This window comes from Topomyia yanbarensis, unplaced genomic scaffold (genome assembly GCF_030247195.1).
Source record: "Topomyia yanbarensis strain Yona2022 unplaced genomic scaffold, ASM3024719v1 HiC_scaffold_7, whole genome shotgun sequence".
In the NCBI taxonomy this organism is placed as follows: Eukaryota; Metazoa; Arthropoda; class Insecta; order Diptera; family Culicidae; genus Topomyia; species Topomyia yanbarensis.
The window spans coordinates 270,328-294,639 of NW_026683935.1; the positions used below are offsets into that span (position 1 = coordinate 270,328).

A 24,312-nucleotide genomic window follows, 5' to 3' on the forward strand; every position below is an offset into this window, starting at 1 on the left:
AAGTAGACCACCATCAAGACTTCCGGTGGTTGACAGAGCAGTTTCCTGCTCGCTTTCTCCCATTACTGGAACCAGACCGTCGAGTAGGTATATCATCTGCTGGATAATGTTGCACTGCAGTACTTCCATCATCAGAAACAGGTTTTGAGTAACCCATGTGTAAATCTTTAGGAATGATCCCTCGAACAAATCGTTGAACATTTTTTTCTCTTGAGCGCTACGTGTCTTGAGCCAGGCTTGCAAAACTGGAAATATAAAATTCCGGAATTGTTATTTTTTCTATAAAGTCATTTACATCTAATTAAAGTTTGCATTAAACCTAGTTGCGGTTGTCCGATTTACTGCTGTAATACTAAAATCTTCTGGCAGTAAAGCTTGCGCACATTAGGATTGGTACATACTACAATGCTTTACGTGGTCGGATGTGGAAGCGTTTACTTGCTATTACTGTTCGCGGTTCAAGCCACTGCAAGATCCATTTCGTCTCTTCACAAGAGTCTGTATGTATAAAATGAGGATTTTTTTATCTAACGACCATGTTTCAAATAACACCGTAAAGACGCATAGAAAAACAGAAATAACAGCACAAAAACAAACAGCAGGCAAGTTAAACTCACAAGTAGTTCAAATCGCCTTCGAATATCCCTAAAGCTATTTACCATATTGGATAAGGAACTTTAGTATGTCTCTGAGTTCTAGTCGTCCAAGCACGGTTTATTCTATGTAAAGACAGCCGAATACTCAAAATCGCAATTACGCTACTGCTGGGCAGCTACATATCAGATCACATGAGATTCTGTAGTCGGATTCACAAAGATCACATGAAAATGACGTTGCGCGCTGCATAGTTGCCATGTGATAATTGAGTTTGCAGTGGCCGGTCAAATCCCTGCTCAACATGCCGGAGTGATATTTCGAAATTTGTAGGAGATTTTTTTCTCTCTTTCCAACTCGCCGAAATTAGCAGGGTGGGCTCAGGACCAACGAAGGCAATCGCTGCGGCTGACCATTCATTTCTAGTAATACTGGAATGCCCACTAGGGTTTGTGGCTGTCTCTCCATATAGCCAGACAACCACTCCTCTCGAGCAAGATCAACGTGGCTAATTAACCCCAGTAACCTGAAGTCCGTATACACATGATCGTGCTTGTTGTTTGAGGTGTATGTGTGATGGTTTGATATATAGAAGAGCGTAGAGAGCAGCAATCTGGATTGTAGTGAATAGAGATGGGCCATTCGTTCGCGAACGGTTCAAGTGAACTGGTTCTTCGAAGAGAATGAGCGAACGGAAGTTCTTTTTAAAAGAACGGCAGTTCTCAATTCTCTTCAAAGCGAATGAACTGAACCTGACATAAAGCCGTTTGGCGAATTTCTCGGACCGATTTTTAGGCGAACGAATGAAAATGAACCGACTTGCCGACCCACAAACCGCTCTCTGTGCTCTCCCAGAATGGAACCGGCGAAGAACGACTCATCACATTCTCTATTTCTCTAGTTATACATCAAGAAGAAATCGCTACCCTTGATGAACTTGTTAAGCATACAGGGGTATAATAGTTTGGGCAGCATCTGTTTGGTTCCTCTCCAAGAATCGAATGTTTTGAGAGACATTCGCTAGATACAAGTAAATTATCAGCTGAACGGAAGAACGGTTCATCTGAACTAGTTCTTTTTACAGAACTGTTCAGTCGGGAATGGTTCTTCGAAGTGAACTGTTTCGCCCATCTCTAGTAGTGAAAGCACCTGTGCTATGAGCGCCCATCTTTGCAGATGGTTTGGCTTTGACTGAACCGTCATCAGAACCCCTCTGTCACCAAACAAGACATCCATATGACAGTGTTGGACGTACAATTGCCGTGTAAGCTCAGTAAGCGTGTAGGTCTTTCCAAAATTTCGTTTGCGCTGGAAGGCCATGCACGCTTTCTTGCAACTGAACTCAATGTGAGCAGACCAATTTAGTTTGGAATCCTATATAACTCCAACGTATTTGACTTGATCTGCACATAGTAGCTAACAAATGAAGATGATTCTTGTGGCAATGATACTGAACAGTGTATTTTCTGCGGGAGGACACCGCATGATCTGCCGTTATGTCGCGTACAAACTGTCAGGGATAAACTTAAGCGCTCCTCTACATAATATAAATTCGTACATATAATGAAATTGATCGTGCAATCCACGAGTTTTATCGTCGTTTTCTGCAACGAAGGATTTTCGTGCATTGTAAATAGTAGGTTTCGTTCATTTCATGAACAAGAAAGGCCACTTGATGAACAAAAGTTTTCGTAAATTTTACTTAGTTAGTGTACACTAGACTGCCCAGAAAAATGATGAATTTTTGAAAACTCAATCGGCCCACCCCTGAGTCGATTCCTAGTTCCGCCAGGAGTACTTGCACCAAATTTGAAGCAAATCGGACAAGTATAACTACCGGACTAACGTGCCTGAAGTTTGTATGGGATTTTTCAACAATTTACATGGAGAAAACTCACTAGTTCGTATTTTCGTCGCTAGGTGCTACTATTTGCGTCGTATTATCACTGTAAGTGAAAATAAGAAAGATAATTTAATTGTCCACAACTTTGTCGAAGACTGCTAGTAAATCCGGCTTTGTTAAAAAAAAGTTATTAAACTTTTAACGAAGTGATGTCTGAGTCAGTTTTGCATGAGGCCTAGCAGTGCATAGTTGTGTATCAGTACTCGAGTCCCGCGAACTATACATTTTTGTGAAATAAGGGTTAAATAATACGAGTCATGTTTGGTTAGAAAATTTTAGTTCCACCTGTGACCGCATAGAGGGCGTCACCACTAACTTTTCATAGAAGAGAGATAGAGTATCAAGATGTTCGGAAGAAATACTGAAAAATACCTGTTCTATAACTTTGTAGAAGACACCAAATTTCTATCTCTCTTCCTTGAAAAGTTAGTATTGGCGCCCTCTATGCGGTAACATGTGGAACTAAAATTTTCTAATCAAAGCATGACTCGTATTATTTACTATATTTCTTCTGAACATACCGTTGAGCTAAACCTAACAATTTTTTCACAAAAATGTTTAGTTTGTGTGAATCGAGTACTGATACATCACCATGCACTGTTAGGCCCCATGCAAAACTGACTCAGACATCACTTTGTTAAAAGCTTAATAACTTCTTTTAACAAAGCCGGATTTACTAGCAGTCTTCGACAAAGTTGTAGACAATTAAATTATCTTTCTTATTTTCACATACAGTGAAAATACGATGCATACAGTGCCACCTAGCGGAGAAAATGCGAGGTGGTTGGTTTGCTCCATGTAAATTGTTGAAAAATCCCTTTCAAACTTCAGGCACGTTGGTCCGGTAGTTAGACTTGTCCGATTTGCTTCAAATTTGGTGCAAGTACTCCTGGTGGGACTAGGAATCGACTCAGGGGTGGGCCGATAGGGGTCATTTTTTTCCTGTCACTCTAGTGTACACTGCACGAATGTTATCGTTGATAACGACATTATATTTCGTTAATGAAACGAAATGTATTGTTTATTTTAATAAACGTTTGTGTACATTACGAACGATTTCATTGGTCACACGAATTCATTTTGTTTATCTTAGAAAAGCTTTAGTATTTATTACTCTCTTAACTAAAAGCATCTGGCAAAATCGATTGTATTTCAACCTGCTCACCTGCTATTGACGACTAGAAAGATTGTAGTGTGAAGTAATGGCCGCTTGATAAACGAATGTTTTCGTAAATTCTACATATTTAGTGTACATTGCACGAATGCTATCGCTGTTATTGGACATTATTTTTCGTGAATGAAACGAAATGTTTCGATTATTTTAATAATCGTTTGTGTATATAACGAACAATTTCGTTGGCCACACGAATTCATTTCGTTCATCTAAGCGAAGTTTTCGTATTTAATAGAATACTGTTTTGACATTGCTCCGGAAGAGAAAAACTCAAACTTATTCATACAAAACCAACGAGCGGTTTACGATGGCTCAACTGAATCTGTGCGGCTCTTGATCAACGGGAAGCCTGGTAGGGAAAAAAGTTCTGGAAATCTTCCCGAAATCAGCGGACACGGATATGGTTACTAAATAGTCAGACCTAGATCGTCGTGATGATCAACAATTATCTGACGTAGAGCAACAAGGATTCCATATTCTACCTCTATTGAAGCTCCTTTGACGTTGGCGGTTCGACGAATGATGCTCGTAAATATTATTAAGACTCTCGTATATAGCAATGAACAATTCGTTTGCCTAAAGATGCCGTTTCGTAATAAGCCAACGAAAGTCGTTTTGTGGTTTTCACGAAAAACTACAAATAAAAAATAAAAGTGTTTCAATGGAACTACGAATGGTTCATCATATGCACGAAAAATTCGTATATTTTATGAAAATTGTCTGTACGAAACTAATTCGCTGCGATTTACGAATATATTCTATCAGTGTAAGGAGCGCTCGAAGTGTTCTTACACGGAAAAAAATATTCTTAAAATCATGCCATGAATCCTGGAACAACCACGTTACGAAAACAGAACCATGAACAAAAATAATGGCTGTTATAATTATTCTGCATCAATTTTGTTGGTTATTTTCGGCAAATTTAGGACTAAGAGAAACGAAAGTAATGAAATTGACAGACGGATAGGTATTGCCGAAAATAGCCAATTTCACTTCAGTTACGCCCGCGTAACGCTTTTATTAGTAAAAATATTTATTTTTGTTTTGTGAACTTAAGTCATGTTTTCCGCCGTGTCATTACCAAATCGATTTTCTGTACGTGAACTAGTACACAACTTTAAAAACATTATTCATAAAACCAAAGGATGACTTATGATGTTATTCATAGATTTAGGAACATTAGTTCACAAAATCAAAACAGTCTGAATACTTTCTCGTGAACTATTTCACGAAGCTCGGAGTTTTATTCATGAATCCATACAATCCTTGTGAACTAATTCATGATTCTGAATATATTAGTCACGATCCAATATCTGTGCTCGTGAAATAGTTCACAAAATCATCAAATATTATTAATGTATTCGTGAACAGCTTCTTGATTCTTAGTATGATAGTCCCGACTTACTGTTCGTGATCGTGAAATAGTTCACGAAATCGTGAAATCTTATTCATGTACCCGTGAACTGGTTCATGATCCCTAGTATACTAGTCACGATTTACCATTCGCGAAATAGTTCACGAAATCATACATTATTCAAATATTCCTGAACTAGTTCATGATTTCCAGTACTTGACCTACGATTTATCTTGCGTGCTTGTGATATTTAGAAGTTATCACTAATCATTTTCAATTTCTTGCAACATGGTCATGAAATTTTTATGGGCACTGTTTCACGAAACCTAGAGTATTATTGGTAGAATCATTTTTGTTCCATGCTCTATTCCATGAAATTCAGCTAGAGGCACGAGCAGTAGATATTAGAAAACTATTAGGAGATAGAGCATCGTTATTGATTTGATAAAGTTCAGTGTAATGTCTCGACAGAAAAGGAAAACTGCGCTGAGCACAAAAAAACATTAGAGAATCACAAATCGTGTTCGTGATATAGCTCCGAGTACAAAAACCGTTAATAACCAAAAAATTTCAGATCGCGATAGGGCGAAGAGAAATTACTAAAGTTTTGTGTCTTCAAGACTATTAATATGCATAAACTTAAGGAGATTGTGACAGACCTTAAAAATTACTCGGAAACAGACAATGTTACTAAGCGGGTGCTGGTGGATGCGTTTGACATAATTGCTGATAAACTGTTAACAGTTGTTTATGAGCCGCTCCGGCAAGGTGTTTTTCCGGAAGCGTGGAAGAAGACGGTCGTAATTCCAGTTACAAAAGTTCCAAATGCATCACGAGCAGAGGATCACAGGCCGATAAATATACTACCGATCTACGAGAAAGTTTTAGAGACGGTCGTGAAAGCACAATTGATGGACTTTGTAGATAGTACTGGTATACTGATGCGTGAACAATCAGGATTCCGGAAAAAAATCATTCGTTTCAAACAACGCTTAATTTATTATTGTTGAAATGGAAGCAAGCCATTGAGAATGGGAAAGTTGTCTTGACAGTTTTTGTTGACCTGAAATGAGCATTTGAAACAATTGATCGCCGTAAATTGATTTGCGTTTTGGAGAAATATGGTGTAAGAGGAAATACTCTTGCGTGATTTCGCAGTTACTTAGAAAGACGTAAGCAAGATACAAGGTACAACCACGCTACATTATCGGAAGCCGAAATTAATCTTGGTGTACCACAGGGTAGTGTACTAGAACCACTTTTGTTTATCCTATACACTATGGACATGAGAAACATTTTGAAAAATGCGGAAATAAACCTGTTTGCCGATGACACAGTTTTGTTTATCATCGGTAATAGTTTCGATGAGTGCATCAGGCTAATGAACCTTATGCCGAAGAAGTTTAGTGATTGGTTGAAGTAGAAAAAACTCAAACTGAGCATTTACATAACCAAATATATGATTGTAACTACGTGGCAGATGAATGGAAGTACTGCAACAGTTGAAATAGATGGAGAGATAGTTGAACGAGTTGCAACTATCAAATATCTTGGGGTCACGTAGGACGAAAAACTAAGTTTTAATTTCAATCCGGAAAGAATTAACAGGTTTCTTACATTTGACTCAAAGATAACTGTTTACAAGACCATAATAGCTCCCCATTTTGACTACTGTGCTTCTATTCTGTTCTTAGCATCCAAGAAACAGCGTAAGCGAATGCAGATCTTACAAAACAAGGTAATGCGACTGTTACTACGATGTGACAGATTAACTCCGCGACATTTCATGCTCAATTGTTTAAAATGGATGTCAGTTCAGCAACGTATTGAATATAACACACTCGTTTTCATTTTCAGAGTAATAAATGGATGACGCTACAGTACCTGTGTAGCACTATTGGGTACAAAAGAGATGTGCACCGGTATGAAACCGGACAAGCCGGCAATCTGAGATTGTTGAGCGCTAAGAAATCTTGTACACAGAATTTTTTGTTTTATAATGGCTACAATTTGTTCAACGCATTACCAGAATACGCCAAGCGGACTTGAAACCTTTGGATTTATAAGAGAAAAGGATGGGCATACACGGAAGTGAAGTCAGATTGAAGGAATCTCTCATGAGTGAAAAATATTATCGAAAGACTCGTAAACCTTCCACACTACAAAAGATGTATATGGGTGTGAGGTGGGCCATCCCAGGAAATAAAATATCATGATAATATGCAAATAAATTACGAAAATCGTGAATAAGATCCTAAAATAAAGAACATAAATCATACTATTCGTGATTAAAATATCTAAACTCTTGACTAAGATCCTGAATTCATTAACATAAATAACTCAACTCGTGACTAAAATATCACGATAACGGGAATAGAAATTAAGGAAATGTGCAAAATGAAACTGAGAAAAACGCATTAAGGCTGGAAAGAACTGAACAGTTCTTCGACGCAGACCAGTATTCTAAAAGAGTTCAAAATCAATCCGTTATTAAATCAAACTGACTGGATGAATAGGAAATACAACTTTGAACGCCTATTTAACGTGTCTGAACCAAACCGCACTGAATGGGAAACAGGAGAGCCTGCTGTTAAACCAGGATCATTAGTTTTCTACACTGATGGGTCTAAACAGAGCAATAAATTTAGGGCGCAACGTATCAATATCTATGGGTAAATGGCCAACTGCATTTCAAGCGGAAGTACTGGCAATTACTGAATGCGCCACGATTTGTTTACAACATAACTATAGACATACGAATATATGCATCTTCTCTGATAGTCAAGCGGCCTTAAAGCATTGAAGTCAGTTACGTGTTCCTCTAAATTGGTTTGGGAATTGCTACAGCATGTGGCTAGCAAAAGTACAGTGAATGTTTTCTGGGTACCTGGGCGCTGTGGAATTGAAGGCAACGATAAAGCAGACTTGCTAGCAAGAAATTAATCATCAAAATTATTCCTACGGCCTGAACCATTTTGTGGGGTCTCCGAATGCACCATAAAATTGGAATTAAAGAACTGGGAAAATTCAATTATAGATGATATTTGGAAAAATAATACTACTGCCCGACAATCTAAAAAAATTATGTCACAGAATAAAATTGCTTAGTTTGTCTAAAAAGGATTTAACTCTTTCATGCCCAACTTTTTTCTAGTGCATGTACGGTTTCAAAACTATTTTTCTTTGAAAACGGTGGGGTCAAAAAACACGAAAAGCCTATTTTCATAAAGATAGGTACTTCTATGGCAGTGCTAGAAGCTGGTCAATTTTTACCTTGTAATGCTCAATACAATTCTCCTACAATAATTATAATAGTCCAATTACGTGGAAAACGTAGCCAACGACGGTCTAAATTGATAAGTTTTAACAGTTTTCAATAATATTGCACCATAACGAATATATACGAAAAAATCATTTTCGATCGTCAACGTAACCTGTCCTTGGCAGCACTGCTGCATCGGAATCCAATCAGACTAATTGCAATAACTTCAGTTCTAGAGCTGATGCTTGTAACTGTTAATACTCAAATTAAAGACAACAATCACATTAATGAGCCTTACTTGTTTTTGTGAGCAAATTTCGCCTCAATCAAAAGTTATAGCAGTTTAAAAACGTTGTTGTCCTCAAACAACATGGGCATGAATGGGTTAAGTACTTTCAGTGGTTTAGTAATAGGGCAATCCCAGAGTAAATATTACCTCAAGCAGTTAGGCAAAACAAAAGATGATACCTGTCGATATTAAAAAAAACTATTAGGAGACAGAGCATCGTTATTGATTTGATAAAGTTCAGTGTAATGTCTCGACAGAAAAGGAAAACTGCGCTGAGCACAAAAAAACATTAGAGAATCACAAATCGTGTTCGTGATATAGCTCCGAGTACAAAAACCGTTAATAACCAAAAAATTTCAGATCGCGATAGGGCGAAGAGAAATTACTAAAGTTTTGTGTCTTCAAGACTATTAATATGCATAAACTTAAGGAGATTGTCACAGACCTTAAAAATTACTCGGAAACAGACAATGTTACTAAGCGGGTGCTGGTGGATGCGTTTGACATAATTGCTGATAAACTGTTAACAGTTGTTTATGAGCCGCTCCGGCAAGGTGTTTTTCCGGAAGCGTGGAAGAAGACGGTCGTAATTCCAGTTACAAAAGTTCCAAATGCATCACGAGCAGAGGATCACAGGCCGATAAATATACTACCGATCTACGAGAAAGTTTTAGAGACGGTCGTGAAAGCACAATTGATGGGCTTTGTAGATAGTACTGGTATACTGATGCGTGAACAATCAGGATTCCGGAAAAAAATCATTCGTTTCAAACAACGCTTAATTTATTATTGTTGAAATGGAAGCAAGCCATTGAGAATGGGAAAGTTGTCTTGACAGTTTTTGTTGACCTGAAATGAGCATTTGAAACAATTGATCGCCGTAAATTGATTTGCGTTTTGGAGAAGCAGTTAGGCAAAACAAAAGATGATACCTGTCGCTTCTGCAACCTAGATAGGGAGAACTCAGAACATTTATTGTGTAACTGTGTAGCACTTTTCCACAAAAGGAGCAAATTCTTCGATAAGGGGATAATACAACCCTTTGATGTATGGACGACTGCACCCAGTACGGCAATAAACTTTATACGTTCTATAATACCTTACTGGACAATGCCTATAGTCAGCAAGTGGAAATCACTCAGATTAATAGCAATACAACACCCTGATGTGGCATACAATAAAAAGGGGCCTGCCACAATAGATCAAAACATTGATCGCAGTGGAATATGTACCCAACAGAAAAAAACGGTTTTCGTTAATCTTTCAGTTCACGAAATCGTGATCTTCTTTTCATGAATTTATGAACGGATTTTTTTCCGTGTGTACAGAAATACTAAAGATATCTGTCCGTTCCGAAAATTCCTTTGCTCTTTTTGGCTCGTGTTGAGCAATAATCTGATAATTCCCAACAGGGCACATCTTTTGGTAACCCGGGCGAGTCCAGGAAAAATCTTTCCTCCCCTAGACTACCTCGCAAGGGTTCCAAGGCGTTCTCCTCTGAGAGTACACCAACTACACCTAACAACAGCATTGGAAGTCCTTCCTTAAAGCCGAAGCAATTTGGACTTGGTAATTTCAATTCCAAGAAGGAGTATCAAACTCTTCCAGAGAAATCAAAACCCTTTTTTACGCCAGTATACTGCCCATGATCGCAAATCGGTCCCATAAAGAAAGGAAATCCTATAGGAAATGGGGTAAATATGCAATGATGGGCAGTAAACTGGGCTAATGAAATTTTCTGACATAGAGAACTTTATTTTCACAGCTTTCAATGTTATTGCCCTCGTATGCGTAACAGAAACATAAACGAGAACGTGGAATATTCAAATCGCTGGATGTTCCATTACGTCAACAAGATCTGTCCGCACTCTGTTCTGGTACAGAAAACGTACCACGCCTCGTCTGCTCACGATACTGTGAACCAGGGCTGTAGAGAGAAATTACGGGCCCGGGGGGTCCAGCTAAAGGGCCTCCTCCATCATTTTAGCTTTTTCTAAAAAAGACACTGTTAAGCTCGAAATCGGTTGGAAAAATATAATTCGTCGCTGTTGTGCTATCTTATGACAAGCGCCATTTAGCACTTTTCGAGAAAAACGATTTTTAAAGTTTGAGATTGAATATCGAAAAATTTATAATTGTTATAAGCTTTTCGGAAAAGGCTTTCGATGCTTCTATCTTTTCTGAAGTAATCTCTCGAAGATCGGTTGACTATATTTACAGTTTTTGCTTAAAATATAGACCAAAGTCGCTCGCACACGTGTCATAAGTGTGTATTGATGATAACATATATATGACGTGTCACAAATGTGCACAGAAAATTTCATATAAAAATGAATCATAATTGATTCGTAAAATTATGCGTTATAGATCACTATGTTCAATATTATACTTTTCCATGCGATAGCAGCAATATCAGGTTACAAAGTGGTGTTATTGGAATACAAAGTTTTCCCAATTTTCCTCCTTTATGCGTGAAAATCAATAAACAAAATTTGGTTCCATTAATAATTTAGAGACAATATATATCAAACCATGTTATTTTTGACAGGCGACTAGACGAAACAAATATTCTTCTTGCTTAATCCATCATTACATTTCGGTATACTTTCCAAAACTAGAGGAAATCTCAAAAGGAAAGTTGTTTACTAATCTTGAAATATAAGCCAACGTTTCCCAGAAAAATCTATGGTAGGAAAAGGTTTGCTCCCGAGACAAAAACCTAGCTAATGGTTATGGTTGATGTGCATAGGAATTACCTATGTCATCAGAGACAGCTGAATGGCTTGCTATAAGCTTTTTGGCTTATAGCAAGCCAACAAACTAGGAATGTTGTCGGTTTTTTCTTTGTTATAAGATAGCACAACTCGATCACTCGAGAAACTGGCACTTGTCATAATCGTGTTTCGCTATATCTCAGTAACCCAGCAGTATTTCAAAATTCTGAAAACGCGACTTTGTAGAGATTTTAAAATTTAGTAAAATGGCATATCTAACTCAGTTCACCCCAAAATGGCGTTTGTCATAAGATAGCACCACAGCAACAAAATAGTAACAATTACCAAAAGGATTGATACAAACAACTAATCGGTAAGAATACAGTAAGCCAAAAAGTACTAAAATTTCATTTATTACAAAAGATTCAAGACAACCATTATTCGATGATGGCCTGAAACCAAGCTTTTAAGATGTATTCTTCGATAGATAATAGATGTATCCAAGCTAGTTTGCCAACGGCCTTTTGCAGAAATTAATATGGAAGAACAAAAAAACTGCTATCAAACGGATCCCACCGGTATCGAGGATTACATTTTTCGTTCATATAACCCCGTCAAAAACCATCTTACTGCAACCAGATTGAATGCAAACTATTACAAATTATCCCACTTACTTGGTTTCCAGTCCAATCCGGACGAACTCATATACACCATTCCATTACGGGACACTGTGGCAGGGGAAGCGTTATCGATGTTGTGTGGTTCGAAAATGATTTTACAGGTCGGTGCCATCGAAAGTCGATCCCCGTTGGCAAGCGTCAGTGTTTTGTTATCGTCCAGCACCGAGTTCAAATTCTCGATCCAAATACTGTCGACCGGGCCGTCCAACACAAGCCAGGTATGCTCTCCTTTCTTCGCTTTCAGTGTCTTCCGCCAAAGGGCGGAGAAGATACCATCGGTCCAATCGTTCGTAGCTACGTCCAACCGTCCGAACATCTGCGCAGCGGTTATAGCCTTCGGATTCATACGCATTTCCTTGTGCGTTATACCGATGTCGGTCAAGGATTTCATCAATATGCGAATGCAACACGTCTTACCAGCTCCAGGAGGTCCAAGAGTCATAATTCCGTGACGAACCTGCTGTGTTTCGTATAGTTGGATAAGCTTCAGAATCCACGGCGGATGATAGATCAAACCAGCCTGGTCCACTTGGTTCGCTATTGCCGCTTCCAATTCCCCATAGCTGGTCTTCTCCAGGGTTTGATTCGGGAACAAATCTGAAACTAGCGACATAAACAACGGTTCATCCTCATCGATTAGCTTGGATAGATTCATATCACGAAGTACTCGCATTACAATTGTACTCTCACTATCCTTGGTGTTTACTCTTTTCGCTGCTCCAAGTGTTCTTAGCACTGATAGGATGTTTCTTAATCCAAAATCGTAATGAACTTGCTTGGTTAATTGTTCTTCACAAAGTTTGTACAGGGTGTAGAACTTTCGTGCGAGAGTAATATTCTCCAGGAAGCCACACGAGGCTAGTTTTACGCGGATTATGATCTGTCGATCCGGCACCATCATTGCGACAGTTCGGAACTGGATTTTCAAATTCTCCGGTAGCTCTTTACGCCCGGCATAGCCAGGATTCATAGTAATGAACACACCGAATTCCATATTCATTTCAATGTCATCACCGTCGGTAAACACGAACCGCTTCTTCTTTTCTTTCCTAGCGGTTAGAATAACCGCCACCTGTTGGGCTGCAACTGACAGAACGGGTAACTCAATCCGGTTGAACTCATCAAAGCAACCCCATGAACCAGATTGTGCGAGTCCCTTGTAGATTCGTCCCAAGCCACGATAGTCCATCTGATCCGAGCAGTTGAACACGACTACGTATTTGGCCAGTGTCTTGCCCATATCTTTGACAGTTTCGGTTTTCCCGGTACCAGCCGGACCACAAGGACTTCCACCCATACTAAGGGTCAACGCTTGTGCCAATGTAATGTAACATCTGTCGGTTAGCGGTGTGATCACCAGACGGTCGGTACATCCCAAGTACTCATTCTGGTAAACAAACGTAACGTCGGTAATATTTATCCAGGTCTTGTCGATGTCTTCTTTGAAATAGAACCTGCACTGCTTCAACCATTCGAAGTCATTCACGGATCGTATGTTCATTCTGCATAGTATATCAAAAATATCCCTCTGGTGGACGTGAATCGTAATAAGTGTTTCAAACTTTGTCCTTTCAATTTTAGTCAAATCCCTTGTAGTTTGATCAATTAAATTGTTCAACAGCTCCAGGAATTTATTGTTCGTCTCCGACATTACCTTCTTTTCGTGCCGCGCTTGCATCAGAGCCATCTCTGCATCTCTGGTCCAAATCATCTGAATTCCCAGCAGACCGACCTGTGCGGGAAGTTTTTCCAGAAACGGAATCAGGACAAAGTTGGGATCATTCATCAGGACGTATGCTTGACGGATGATGGAATGTAGCGATTGTTGCATCGACTGCAACAGTGACGTAAGCCACGTTTCGACTGAACCTTCTGCTCGAATTGCTCGATCCAGTGGAATCTGCTCGCCTTCGGAGGAAGTTATCGCCATCATTTTGTTGTACTCGATATCGTGGAACTTCACGTAGCGAGTGTTGTCAAAGATCGACAATAGATGGTTTTGTATTGTGTGCGAGTCGGACGCTTGCCCAAGTATTTCCAGCAGGGCTGGATCGGAAACGAAGAAAAATCTCGGGAACATCATACGCTTCTTCTCCAAGTAACCGCTTAGAGACTTCTGGCACAGCTCTAGTTGTTCCTGTAGATGCGGTAGTAGCTGCTTCAGCAAGTCATCACCGACACAGCACGCGACTACGCCTGGAGTTTCGTGGGCACGTTGCATGATCTTTTGCCACGATTTGTCAATTTTGGAAAAGCGCTTGGCTTCCTTTGGAAGCTGTTTGGCAATGTCGCCACCGACAAATACAGCCTCGAGATAGACCCACATATTTTGTACCAACAACCATCGCTCTAGGATGTCATTGGAATTGGATAAGTCATAGACCCATTGTTGAATTTGTTTACGGAATGGTGCGTTGTATCGATTGGAAAGAAGGGAACTAAGTACCATGAGGCTGTCTTCCAGTTGACCGATGGTTTCGGCCGTTGTGTCACCTCGCAACAATAACTCGCCACGGTTGTTGAACGTCATAAAGCTGAGTTCGTGGGCGGACCATTCGTTCGTAACCTGCTTCAGTTTGGCTTCGATATCCTTCTCTTTCATTGCCGATATGCAAATGTCTTCGATGTCCTCCTTGTGTTTCAGTAAGGGTGCTTCCAGAATGTGCTTCAGCGTAAAACCTTCGCTATCAAACTCGAAGGTATACTTTGTCACCTCCATGATTCTCTGCCAATGACGTGGTTTCATCGCTCGATTTGCCATTAGCTCAAGCAATGGACACATGTCATTGAAGTCATCAATTGTTCGTTTGAGTGCGTAAAAGGCGGGCCACTCCTTGAGACCCTTTGGTAGCTTACGGCAACGATTCTGGAACTCCATCAGCTCGTTGTTGATCTCTTCGATGTCGACATCACTCCAAGGAATATCATAGTAGCTACTGACCCGATCAATGACATCGTTGTAAAGCTTGTACAACTTCTGTAGCAAGTTCAGCTCCTTCTTGATCTGGCCAAGCTCAGGATAGTCTGATTGAGGCAAACCAAACAATTCCTCGCCACTCTGATAAGTCTGGAGCTTTCTCCACATCCCGTCAAATCGGTTCTGTAAAAGTTTAGTACACAGTCATTCTTGTTTTATTTTGGTTGAACTTAGCAATACTCACTTGGAAGAGCAACAACTTGTCAGAAGCTTCACGCGGCGTCAGCCCCGTTTGCATCGGCCCGGATGCTCGGTACTCGGCAACATACTCGATCTTGTCCTGTTTGAACTTCTCCAGATTGGCTCGCAAGTCGCTTTGAAAATCTGGTTGCATCTCGAGCAGTTTGCAGTGTACCTCTTTGGCACGAGACTGCAGACGAACCCAAGTGTAGCGCAGATTATCAACCTGATCCATTTGTTCCCGATCAACTTGAATATCGTACTTGTGCATCATATTGAACGCATCCTCGATCGGTTCGATCTTCAGCTCCATGTCGACCTCCTGTTCACGGATTTTGCAAAGAGTATCCATTATCGTACGGACATCATCTAAATCACGAATTTGTCGATCTAGCTTGCGATCCATCTCATTGATCACTGCATAAACGTAGTCCATCTCGCGTTTGTATTTCTTCTTCATTGCTTGTCCTAGTTTATGAGTGCATGCTAAAAAATTCGACCACAATTAGTTTCCTAATAAAAACATGAAAACAATACTAACATTTAATTTCAATCGCTAATCCAAACTTCAATTTTTCTGTAGAAAGAGCAATACTTTGCCCGAAAAATTGCATATCCGGTTCCACCAACAAATTGGCATCCAAATCCACTAACCGACGCAGTGTACTCTCAAAATCCAAAAGTGAGTACTCCAATAACTGTCGAACGGTTTTATCATTCTTCCACAAAAAGTGATACGGCTTCCACTTGTCCACGAATTGATGCAACTCAGGTTTCATATTACGAATACAGCTCGATAGAAGCGATAATGTCTTAACCACTTCCTTATTGTCCATAACATAGCTGTAGAAACTTTTCGTCATGTGAACCATCTTGGGTTTCTCTTCTGACTGTAGTCGATACATCTTCCGACGACGCGACTTTTCATCCAACGTAGCTGCATTAGCCCGGGCCAATTTCGCTGCAGTAGCAGCAGAAGCAAGAGCGGCAGCCGAAGGTCTCTGTTTCTCTTCAACATCTTTACCAGTATTCCACTGGGCGACACCCTTCGATACACCGGTAATCTGTTTGCCAGCAATCGCCAACGCTTCCTGCAGCTCTTCAAGGTTCGGCCGAATCGTCACGTTCGGTATCATCAACAACGATTGCAGGATAAAAATTGGTTTTCTCGGAAAATCTTCACCTTCTACTTCGATGAACCGCCGCCTCAGACAGTCCAGCGAAGTTCGGGTGACTCGTATGAGGACATCGATTACTTTACGACTGTAATACCGCCGCATCTCCGAGACTGCGTTGAACACCATATCTTGCATCCCTTTGGGCAGTCCACCTCCATGGTGAGATAATAGTTGCAATGGATTTTCAAAGCACGACCAAAGAATACTCCAGTCCTGCTGCTGCCCATTGCCATCATCATTCCCCGCCTCTGGAGTTGGAGATGACTTCTCGGATGGTTTCTTGTCTTCATCTACGAAGAAGTCGTTTTCTGCACCAACCATACGCTTGAAAATTTGCGAAGCTCGATGTACCAGGTCGAGAACTTCCTCGACAGCTTCTTCCACCATTTGGCTTTTACGATTCAGCTCGTTCGCCGCTTGGCGGCAAGTTTCTTCGGTGGTCTCCAAAAACTCGTCCACAGCCCACATTTCGTCGTCGTTCGGTAAGGATTGCAGTTGAATATCCTGCATTGATGTGAGCACATGTAGAATACGGTTCGAGTAGATATCGTGAACTCGAGCCACTAGAACGTCGAATGTTTCGATGGCTTCCTTACAGTTGTCATAGAATTCCATCCATCTGGGGCTGGTCCACTGAAAGTTAACAACAATTTACGGAGAGTTTGAAACTATACATGCGTAAAGCAACGCTAGGAGTTGGAATGATGTTCCGAAAAGCACCACAGCAACTACAAATTGCCTAACCAAATATTTTTTGCGTGGGATGAGATCAGGTATATTTATAGCGGCTCTTACAGGTTCAATATTTTTGTCAATAGAAGAGAGCATTGAGAAAATGATCGAATATGAAATGGAAAAAAGTTGGATTGATGATGTACATTTAAAATGGTATTGACGTATCGTCAATACCGTGTATTGACAAAAGTATTGAACGTGTAAGGGCCGCTTATGAAACTTAATTTCGTATCCTGTAGAATTATCATCCGGTGTAAAACAAAATAACTTTGCACCCGTTTAATCTATTTTTTAAATTGGATACAGTATGCGCCATAAAAAGAATTAAAAGATTCACGTTCACTTTGGGTACTTTTCAATACTACGATTGTTGTATAAGAGCAAAATTAAAAAATCATTCAAATTAGCTTGCAATATACCTGCTACACTGAACATCAATTAATGAACCAACTTGGGTAGCGTAAATTGAATATGTTCGTAAAAAGTGCTCGTTATTTGGAATTTAAAACGTAAAACGTGGTCTTTATTAGGGATTTACTTAATAAATAAAGCAGGTTTACGGAAATGAATTGTCACACTCTCCCTTGTAGATAGGTATGTATTTCTAAACATTAGACCGGCAAAAATTTTGAACTTTTTTCGGAACACTGTTAATTCAAATGGCAATTGGCTCCCCAAACATTTTGCCAAATACGAGCTTTTTCCACTCGGATAGTTCCCCATGTTTAACTCAGTAGGGGACTGAGAGTTCCCCGACGGAGGAATTTCTCCCGACATCGATGCCAGTTTTCTTGAGCCATTTAGCTCCCAGCTTTATCGAGATTTACTCGGATATTATCCGGCGGTGAACTACCATACTCCGACAGTACCACTCCTTGTAGCGAAATTTCTCTCTTTTTATTAAGGACGAGAGTCAGAAGGAGACGTCTTGTGCTGCATCTTGCTCATCCGATGTTCGGAATGTACCTTTCCAATACGTTAGCCTCACAGCCTTCTCGCACACATAGTCGACAAGGCTGGAACCCACATTCTGTGCAGCACTACGCTTCACGCCTCACAGTTAGCACCGTTGAACGCAGGACTTGACTGAAGCTGAAACATCGTCGTCGATCATTACCACAGCGCAGTAGCGATTACTCCTTCTTTTTTTCTTCAATGCTTTCTCCGGGCTCGCGATGACCGTGTTGATGGCGTCCACTGTCGAGATCCCTTTCCGGAACTGCCTCTGCGATAGTCCATTCTCACTTTCAGCGTAGTACGTCAGCCTGTTGAGGACGATCCTTTCCAAAAGTTTACCAAGAGTATTTAGCAGGCATATAGGCCGATACGATTCTGGATCCCATGTTGGCTGCCCTGGTGTTGCAGGAATACCAGCCTCTGGATCTTGTAACTATCCGCTATTTCCAGGAATTTCTGCAGGACTATCCCAAACATGTCCGGAAACACCAGGATAGCGGTCTTCAGTGCCACGTTGGGGATACCATCCGTTCCGGGAGCTTTCCTCGTTTTCAGCCCTTTCGTCGCTATAAGGAGTTTGTAGTGGGAGACTGTCTTGTCACCAGCATTTCCACCGTCTGTATCGACCTACGGTATGGGTGACCACGCAGTTGGGTCGCGCTGCGGGAAAAGACCCCCACGAAAATTTTGAATTTGTCAGCACACATTGGCGTCGTTGGACCCTTGATCCTGGCTAACACAACACGGCAAATATTTCCCCAAGGATTAGCGTCTACTTCTCTGCACAGCTTCTTGTAGCAGGTGGACTTGATTAGCACTCGTTTAAAAGCGGCCCTGGCCGCCCAGAATGTTGCTACACACTCTTCTCTGACTGCCTCAGATCTTGCACTTGCACACTGAACGCGTATTCTAGCTTTTAGGTAAGCAGCCCGGAGGGTGCTGAGTCTTTCGATCCATTAGTACGCCGGACGCCGCTTCTCGGTTCTTTTTTTCGCTGCATTGTTACATCACAAGCTTTCCCTACTCTTTCTGACAGCTCATCGACATTCGGAATTGGAGTGAGGCTTTCAGCATGAAGTGCCTCCACCAGAAGGGTTTTGTCGAAGGCCTTTTTTCCACTTTCGCTCACCAGCCCTCACTCTTTGCGTTAGAATAAAATTCCGCTAAACAATGGTGTAGTGGATCGCTTAGTGGTCGCTATGTGTATACTGCTCACTGTGTCGCCAATTCATTTTATCCATCAGTGACGCACTGCAAAATGATGCGTCAATGATGGATTCTCGATCGTCTTTCCGGAATGTGCTAGTGGAACATTCGTTCCACTGCCTTACATCCAGCTTCGCTAGGGTTTCCAACAGGCTGTAACCTCTTGCGTTGATCAGCCTGGTACCCCACTCAACGGCCCAATTGTTAAAGTCTCCTCCTATAACAACCGGCGTTCGTCCGACTAACGAGTTGGTTAATGCGTCCAGCATCTGATTATATTGTTCTGGTGTCCATCGTGGGGGACCATAACAGCTACACACTAATACGCAGTGATCATGAAACCTCAGTGTGTGATTTTGTACCACGTCTTGGACAGGGAAACCGCCCATCACTTGAATTGCCGCCATCCACCATCCAGTTACTGTTATCAGGAGGAACACGATACAGTTCTGCAATAATTTCAGCGTCGCACTTCGTTTCCGTTGTCGACTGCCACAACAGTTTCCGTGCAATGTCGCAATGATTGAGATTAAGCTGGGTTATCTCCATCATTGTTGGCCTGCCTTCGCCATTTTATATACAGAGCACTTGAAACCGCTCATTGTGTGGTCGTTTCCATCCTCCGGTTTGCAGATCATGCACCTTGGTTACTTCGTGCAATCTCTAGCAACGCAGCCCTATCTTTCGCATCTTCTACACAGTGCAGACCTTTTCGGGCTCTTGCAGTTCCTCGACTGATGTCCGAGGTCCAAGCACCTAAAGCATCTGTTTGGTAACTCGTGTAGTCACTCTCAGCGAGAACACTGACTATCCGGTTTTTATCTTTCCGGTCTTCGCCAGCTTGTCGGCAGCGACCACCGGTACTCGAATCACCGCCGCTTGAATGCTTCCATACGATTTCCAAATCCGGATAGTCGCCGGAACATCTAGTTTGCACTGACGGGCGATGATTCGGAAAATCGGTAACTGTGTTCCTCCGTAATTCTTCTTTAACTGGATCGTCAGGTGCGCTTTGCCCAGTTTGCACTGTGCCTTCAGTGCACCCCACAGTTCATCTACCGTCGTTATTTCATCCAAGTCCTTGCACACAATCACTGTCTCCGTGCTTAAGGCTTCAACGTCTGCCTCTTCACCAAAACCCCCCAGCTCAGGACCTCTCTGATCTGCTTGAGAAGCACTGCATACGTCGTCACGTCATTATGTTTAACGAGCACGGTTTCTCTCTTTGACGCCTTCTGACGAACCGGAGGTTTTTCTTTCTTCTTTTGGTCCACTTTTCTCTCCTCCTTTCCATTTTGCCGTTTCCTTTGCTTCTTCTGCCTACCTATAAATAACCAGCTTTCTTCCTTCCGGTTACCGGTAACCGCTGCTGACTAGGCGCTGGAGGTAGGCAAAGTTATGGCCCACTGAGAGCAGTCCCACGAGTGAAAAAACAGGCGGAGAAATGCTTAAAGTTTTTGGGATATTCGCATTTGGCAGGGGCTTGCAAAGACCAGCATTGATCCGGGAGGTGTTCGAAATGCATAGAGACGGGTCATTTTGCGAAAAACTGCACGCAGACACGGAATTGCATGCTTTGAACAAAAGGAAACGACCATCAGACGACCCTAGCCATAAGAGGACGACTGTCATGGAGAAAATTCAAATTAATCTGAATCATTGTGACACCGCACAGCAACTATTGTGGCAGTCTACGAAAGAAACTATGTGTGACGTCACTTTGATCGCAGAGCCGGATCAGGTCCCATCTGATAACGGTAACTGGCTGGCGGATAGATCGGGAACGGCTGCGATACAAGTTATGGAGAGATTCTCCATTCAAGTAGTGGTAAAACGCTCATACGAAGGCTTCGTGATCGCCAAAATCAACGGCGTTTACGTGTGCAGCTATTACGCACCTCCAAGGTGAACAGTAGAGCAGTTCAGCCCAATGCTGGAAAAGTTATCCGAGCCGTGGATTGGTTGAAAGCCGTAGTCATTGATGGTGGTAGTGACTTCAATGCCTGGACAGGGTAGTGGCGCAGTAGAGTAACTAACACAAGAGGATGCATCCTGCAGGCAGCTCTTAGGAAGGTTTTTGGCACATTTCGGAGAAATGGGAGGGAATTTATCATCAACGTCAGTCTGCAGTCCTTCACTGGAGGTGAACATAGACTGGCGAATTTGCGAGAAATATATCCATAGCGATATCCCGGCGATTCGCTACTGTATTGGCCAACGGAACCCTGCTGAAGCATGACTGGCGAGCGAATGTGGAAGACGAATGCCTTCAACATAGACGTCTTCGTGGAGATAATTCAGCTTACTGGTGGAATGAGATGCTCAGTAAGCAACGTGCTGCCTGTTTCAAGCGGCGTTTCGGGAAACTGAGGCCGATTTAACCCTCCGGAAGTCGCGCAAATGGCTCACTGAACGAGCACCCGCTGGTGCCCCAAGACAATTTCGCTAGATTTTCAGAGCAGCGTGCACTCTGTGCACTAGCGCGACTGCCGGAAGGTTAAAAAGTAAGAACAAGCTTGGCAAGTCAGATTGCCAGAAGGAGCTGTGCCGAGAAATAGATGCCAATTCGTGGGAAGCGCGTACCGTGTCATGATGGCGAAGATATCGACACCAGCTGCAATGTCACCGCGCATGTTGAATAAATCCCAAATCTAGGTATTGGCGCTTAGGTTGAAACTAAAAATGAACTTCAAGTTCCAAAGAGAATCCGAAAAAAAACATTATGTTTGTCATTTTCCCCGTTCCTCGTATGCACCCTTTAAATCATTATTGGTACTGTTATGAAAATGATAGCATTATTTTATGGCGCATACCGTAGTTTAGAGTACTCACATTTATAGACTTCAGTCCCGGTTTCATCATCGCTGTCAGTCGCACCAGCTGCGGAAGCAGCAACGGTCGCACTTCCAGTTTAACCTTTTTAATAGTGTTCAAAAACATTTTAATGAGACTCTGAAAAGATAAGCGTATTGCATTTAGACTGCGTGACAAAATACACACCTATTGATATTTACATTTAGCGAGTCCTGAATCGTGTTAAAGTGATTCTGTTTGCAGAGCAGCGTAGCAGCGACGATCGGCAGGTCGATCTTCATCTTCGCCATGCATTTACTTTCGCGAATGAGCAGTGGGATGGTGGGGTGCAAATTAACCACTAATCTGTCACCCTGTAACGCTAAAATTGGCTGCACGAGACAGGCGTCCGCTACGCTGACATCCTGACTGAGCCAAATTTGCGTCATCTCCTGCTCGTATTCCGCTAAGATTATTTTGGCCGAGCTGTACCGGTTTTCAATGTCTTTAGTCGACGGTAGCGAGGCCAAAACAGGGTGTGTCGTAACGGTGGTTACCAACTCATTGAGGTGGTATTCCAACGAACGACACCATTTGATACGTCCCGCAATTGGCGGGAAGTTTCGCGGCAATGGCGGATCATCCCGTTGTTTCCTGAAGAGTTTCAAAATACGATCAATCTCCTTCTCGCAATACTTGGATACTCGCTGATATTTTTCATCCATCGTACTGAGGGGAATCTTTTCGCTGACTTTCTCAAAGCGGACCAGGAAACGAATGCCCTGGGGTGTTTCCCAAACGCTGTCGAAGTTATGTTCAATCATAGATGCAATTGTCTCTTTCAAAGTATCGGTTTTCTGTAGAAAGATCTGGAAATCATTGTTGAAGTCCAGGTTGCGCTGATCCAAGTAATCATACTTTTTCATTATTATTTCAACACGAGCTTCATCGAACGTGTTAATTGCATCTTCCAGCGCTTCGCCAAGCAAGAGACCTTCCAAACGTCTCTCGAACAAATGGTTATAATCATCGATAAGGTTAAACATCGCAATTATTTTTGACAAACGATCACAAAATGTGTCAAATTTGCCAAATACGTAATTTTCTGAGAATGCAAAAGGAATTTGATCCGGTAGGAACGGTTGTGATTTAACAGCGTGATAGGTTTCCCTATAAATATGGTTCAACTTCAAACAATTGGTGAGTTTGGTGCGTACTAAGTCCCGATCCTGAGTCCAGATCGTTTCCTTGCCCCTACAGGTGATATAAGATTTGCAGGTTTCAATCATTTGATTAGTGATCTTCACCATCAACGTAGACGTGCGCTCAGAAGTGTTGTAGAATTGTGACACACTGTATATCAATCTAACGGTTTGCAGGAGGCTCACGATCGACTCCTTCATGTTGACAGGATCGTCCAAATAAAGAGAGTGACAACAAGCTTCCATCGCTTGAATGAATTTGGAATTATCGCGCGCTTCATTGTAGCAGAACGTAATCTTTTTATCGGTCTCTTTCCATTGCTTCAACACCTTTGAGCCAGACTGCGACAGGCAGTACAACGTCCACTGAACTTCACGCTCCTGCAGATGCGACAGCAGTTGGGAAAATTGTGCTCCTCGACGTTTCCAGTATTCCAGCTCATCCTGCGGTCCGCTGGAGTCATTTTCCCGTCTCAGCTGCTCACTCTCCATCAGAATCTTAGCGATCCCTTTGATCCAATTGTTGACCCGCTCCTCCAGTTCAGCACACGTAGACGCACTCTTGGACATCTCGCGAACCTCCGCCAGTGTGTCGACACGGCAGACGATTACCTTCCCATCATCAAACACGTTAAAATGATTGCAGACCTGCTCGCAGACGCGCAGGGCACTGCAGAATGAGCGCAATCCGGGTAATAGCTGCGATTTCACCAGATTACAACTCATCTCCTCATCTTCGGATTCGATGTTGGGATACGCCAGAGCCTGCATAAAAACATGCTCGACGATGCGCTCGATCGACGTCACCAGGCCCACTCGGTTCGCGTCGATGTAGCCGCAGTATCTGTAATGTTAAAGTTTGGACAAGTTAGAAAGATTAAATAAAATGTCAATGCAAGATTCGTCTTTAGGCTGCATCCGAACATGCCAACCATACGCGTAGCTTGCAATTTGCTTGCAAACAAAGACTTTTCTGCCGGATGTGAGTCCTAAAAAGTCAAAGAAGTGGCATTTTTCCAAGCACAATTGCAGTATTCCAGTCAGGGCACTGACTGAACATTACAAACACAATTATCACATGGGTACTATTGAGCGTGATTATAATTTCATGCGA

At 41.9% G+C, this 24,312-nt stretch overlaps 1 protein-coding gene across 1 annotated transcript in view; it reads right to left on the reverse strand.

Moving 5' to 3' along the window:
- The window catches only part of LOC131696087 (dynein axonemal heavy chain 5-like), a 71,304-nt gene that overhangs the window by 26,481 nt on the left and 20,511 nt on the right, over positions 1 to 24,312 (reverse strand). The window contains exons 5-10 of the mRNA XM_058984620.1: positions 22,218 to 24,042; positions 22,036 to 22,155; positions 15,669 to 16,938; positions 15,132 to 15,613; positions 11,965 to 15,070; positions 12 to 245 (exon numbers count right to left, since the gene is read on the reverse strand). Of these exons, the coding sequence (XP_058840603.1) occupies positions 12 to 245; positions 11,965 to 15,070; positions 15,132 to 15,613; positions 15,669 to 16,938; positions 22,036 to 22,155; positions 22,218 to 24,042 (7,037 nt within the window). The remainder of the gene's footprint in view (positions 1 to 11; positions 246 to 11,964; positions 15,071 to 15,131; positions 15,614 to 15,668; positions 16,939 to 22,035; positions 22,156 to 22,217; positions 24,043 to 24,312) is intronic.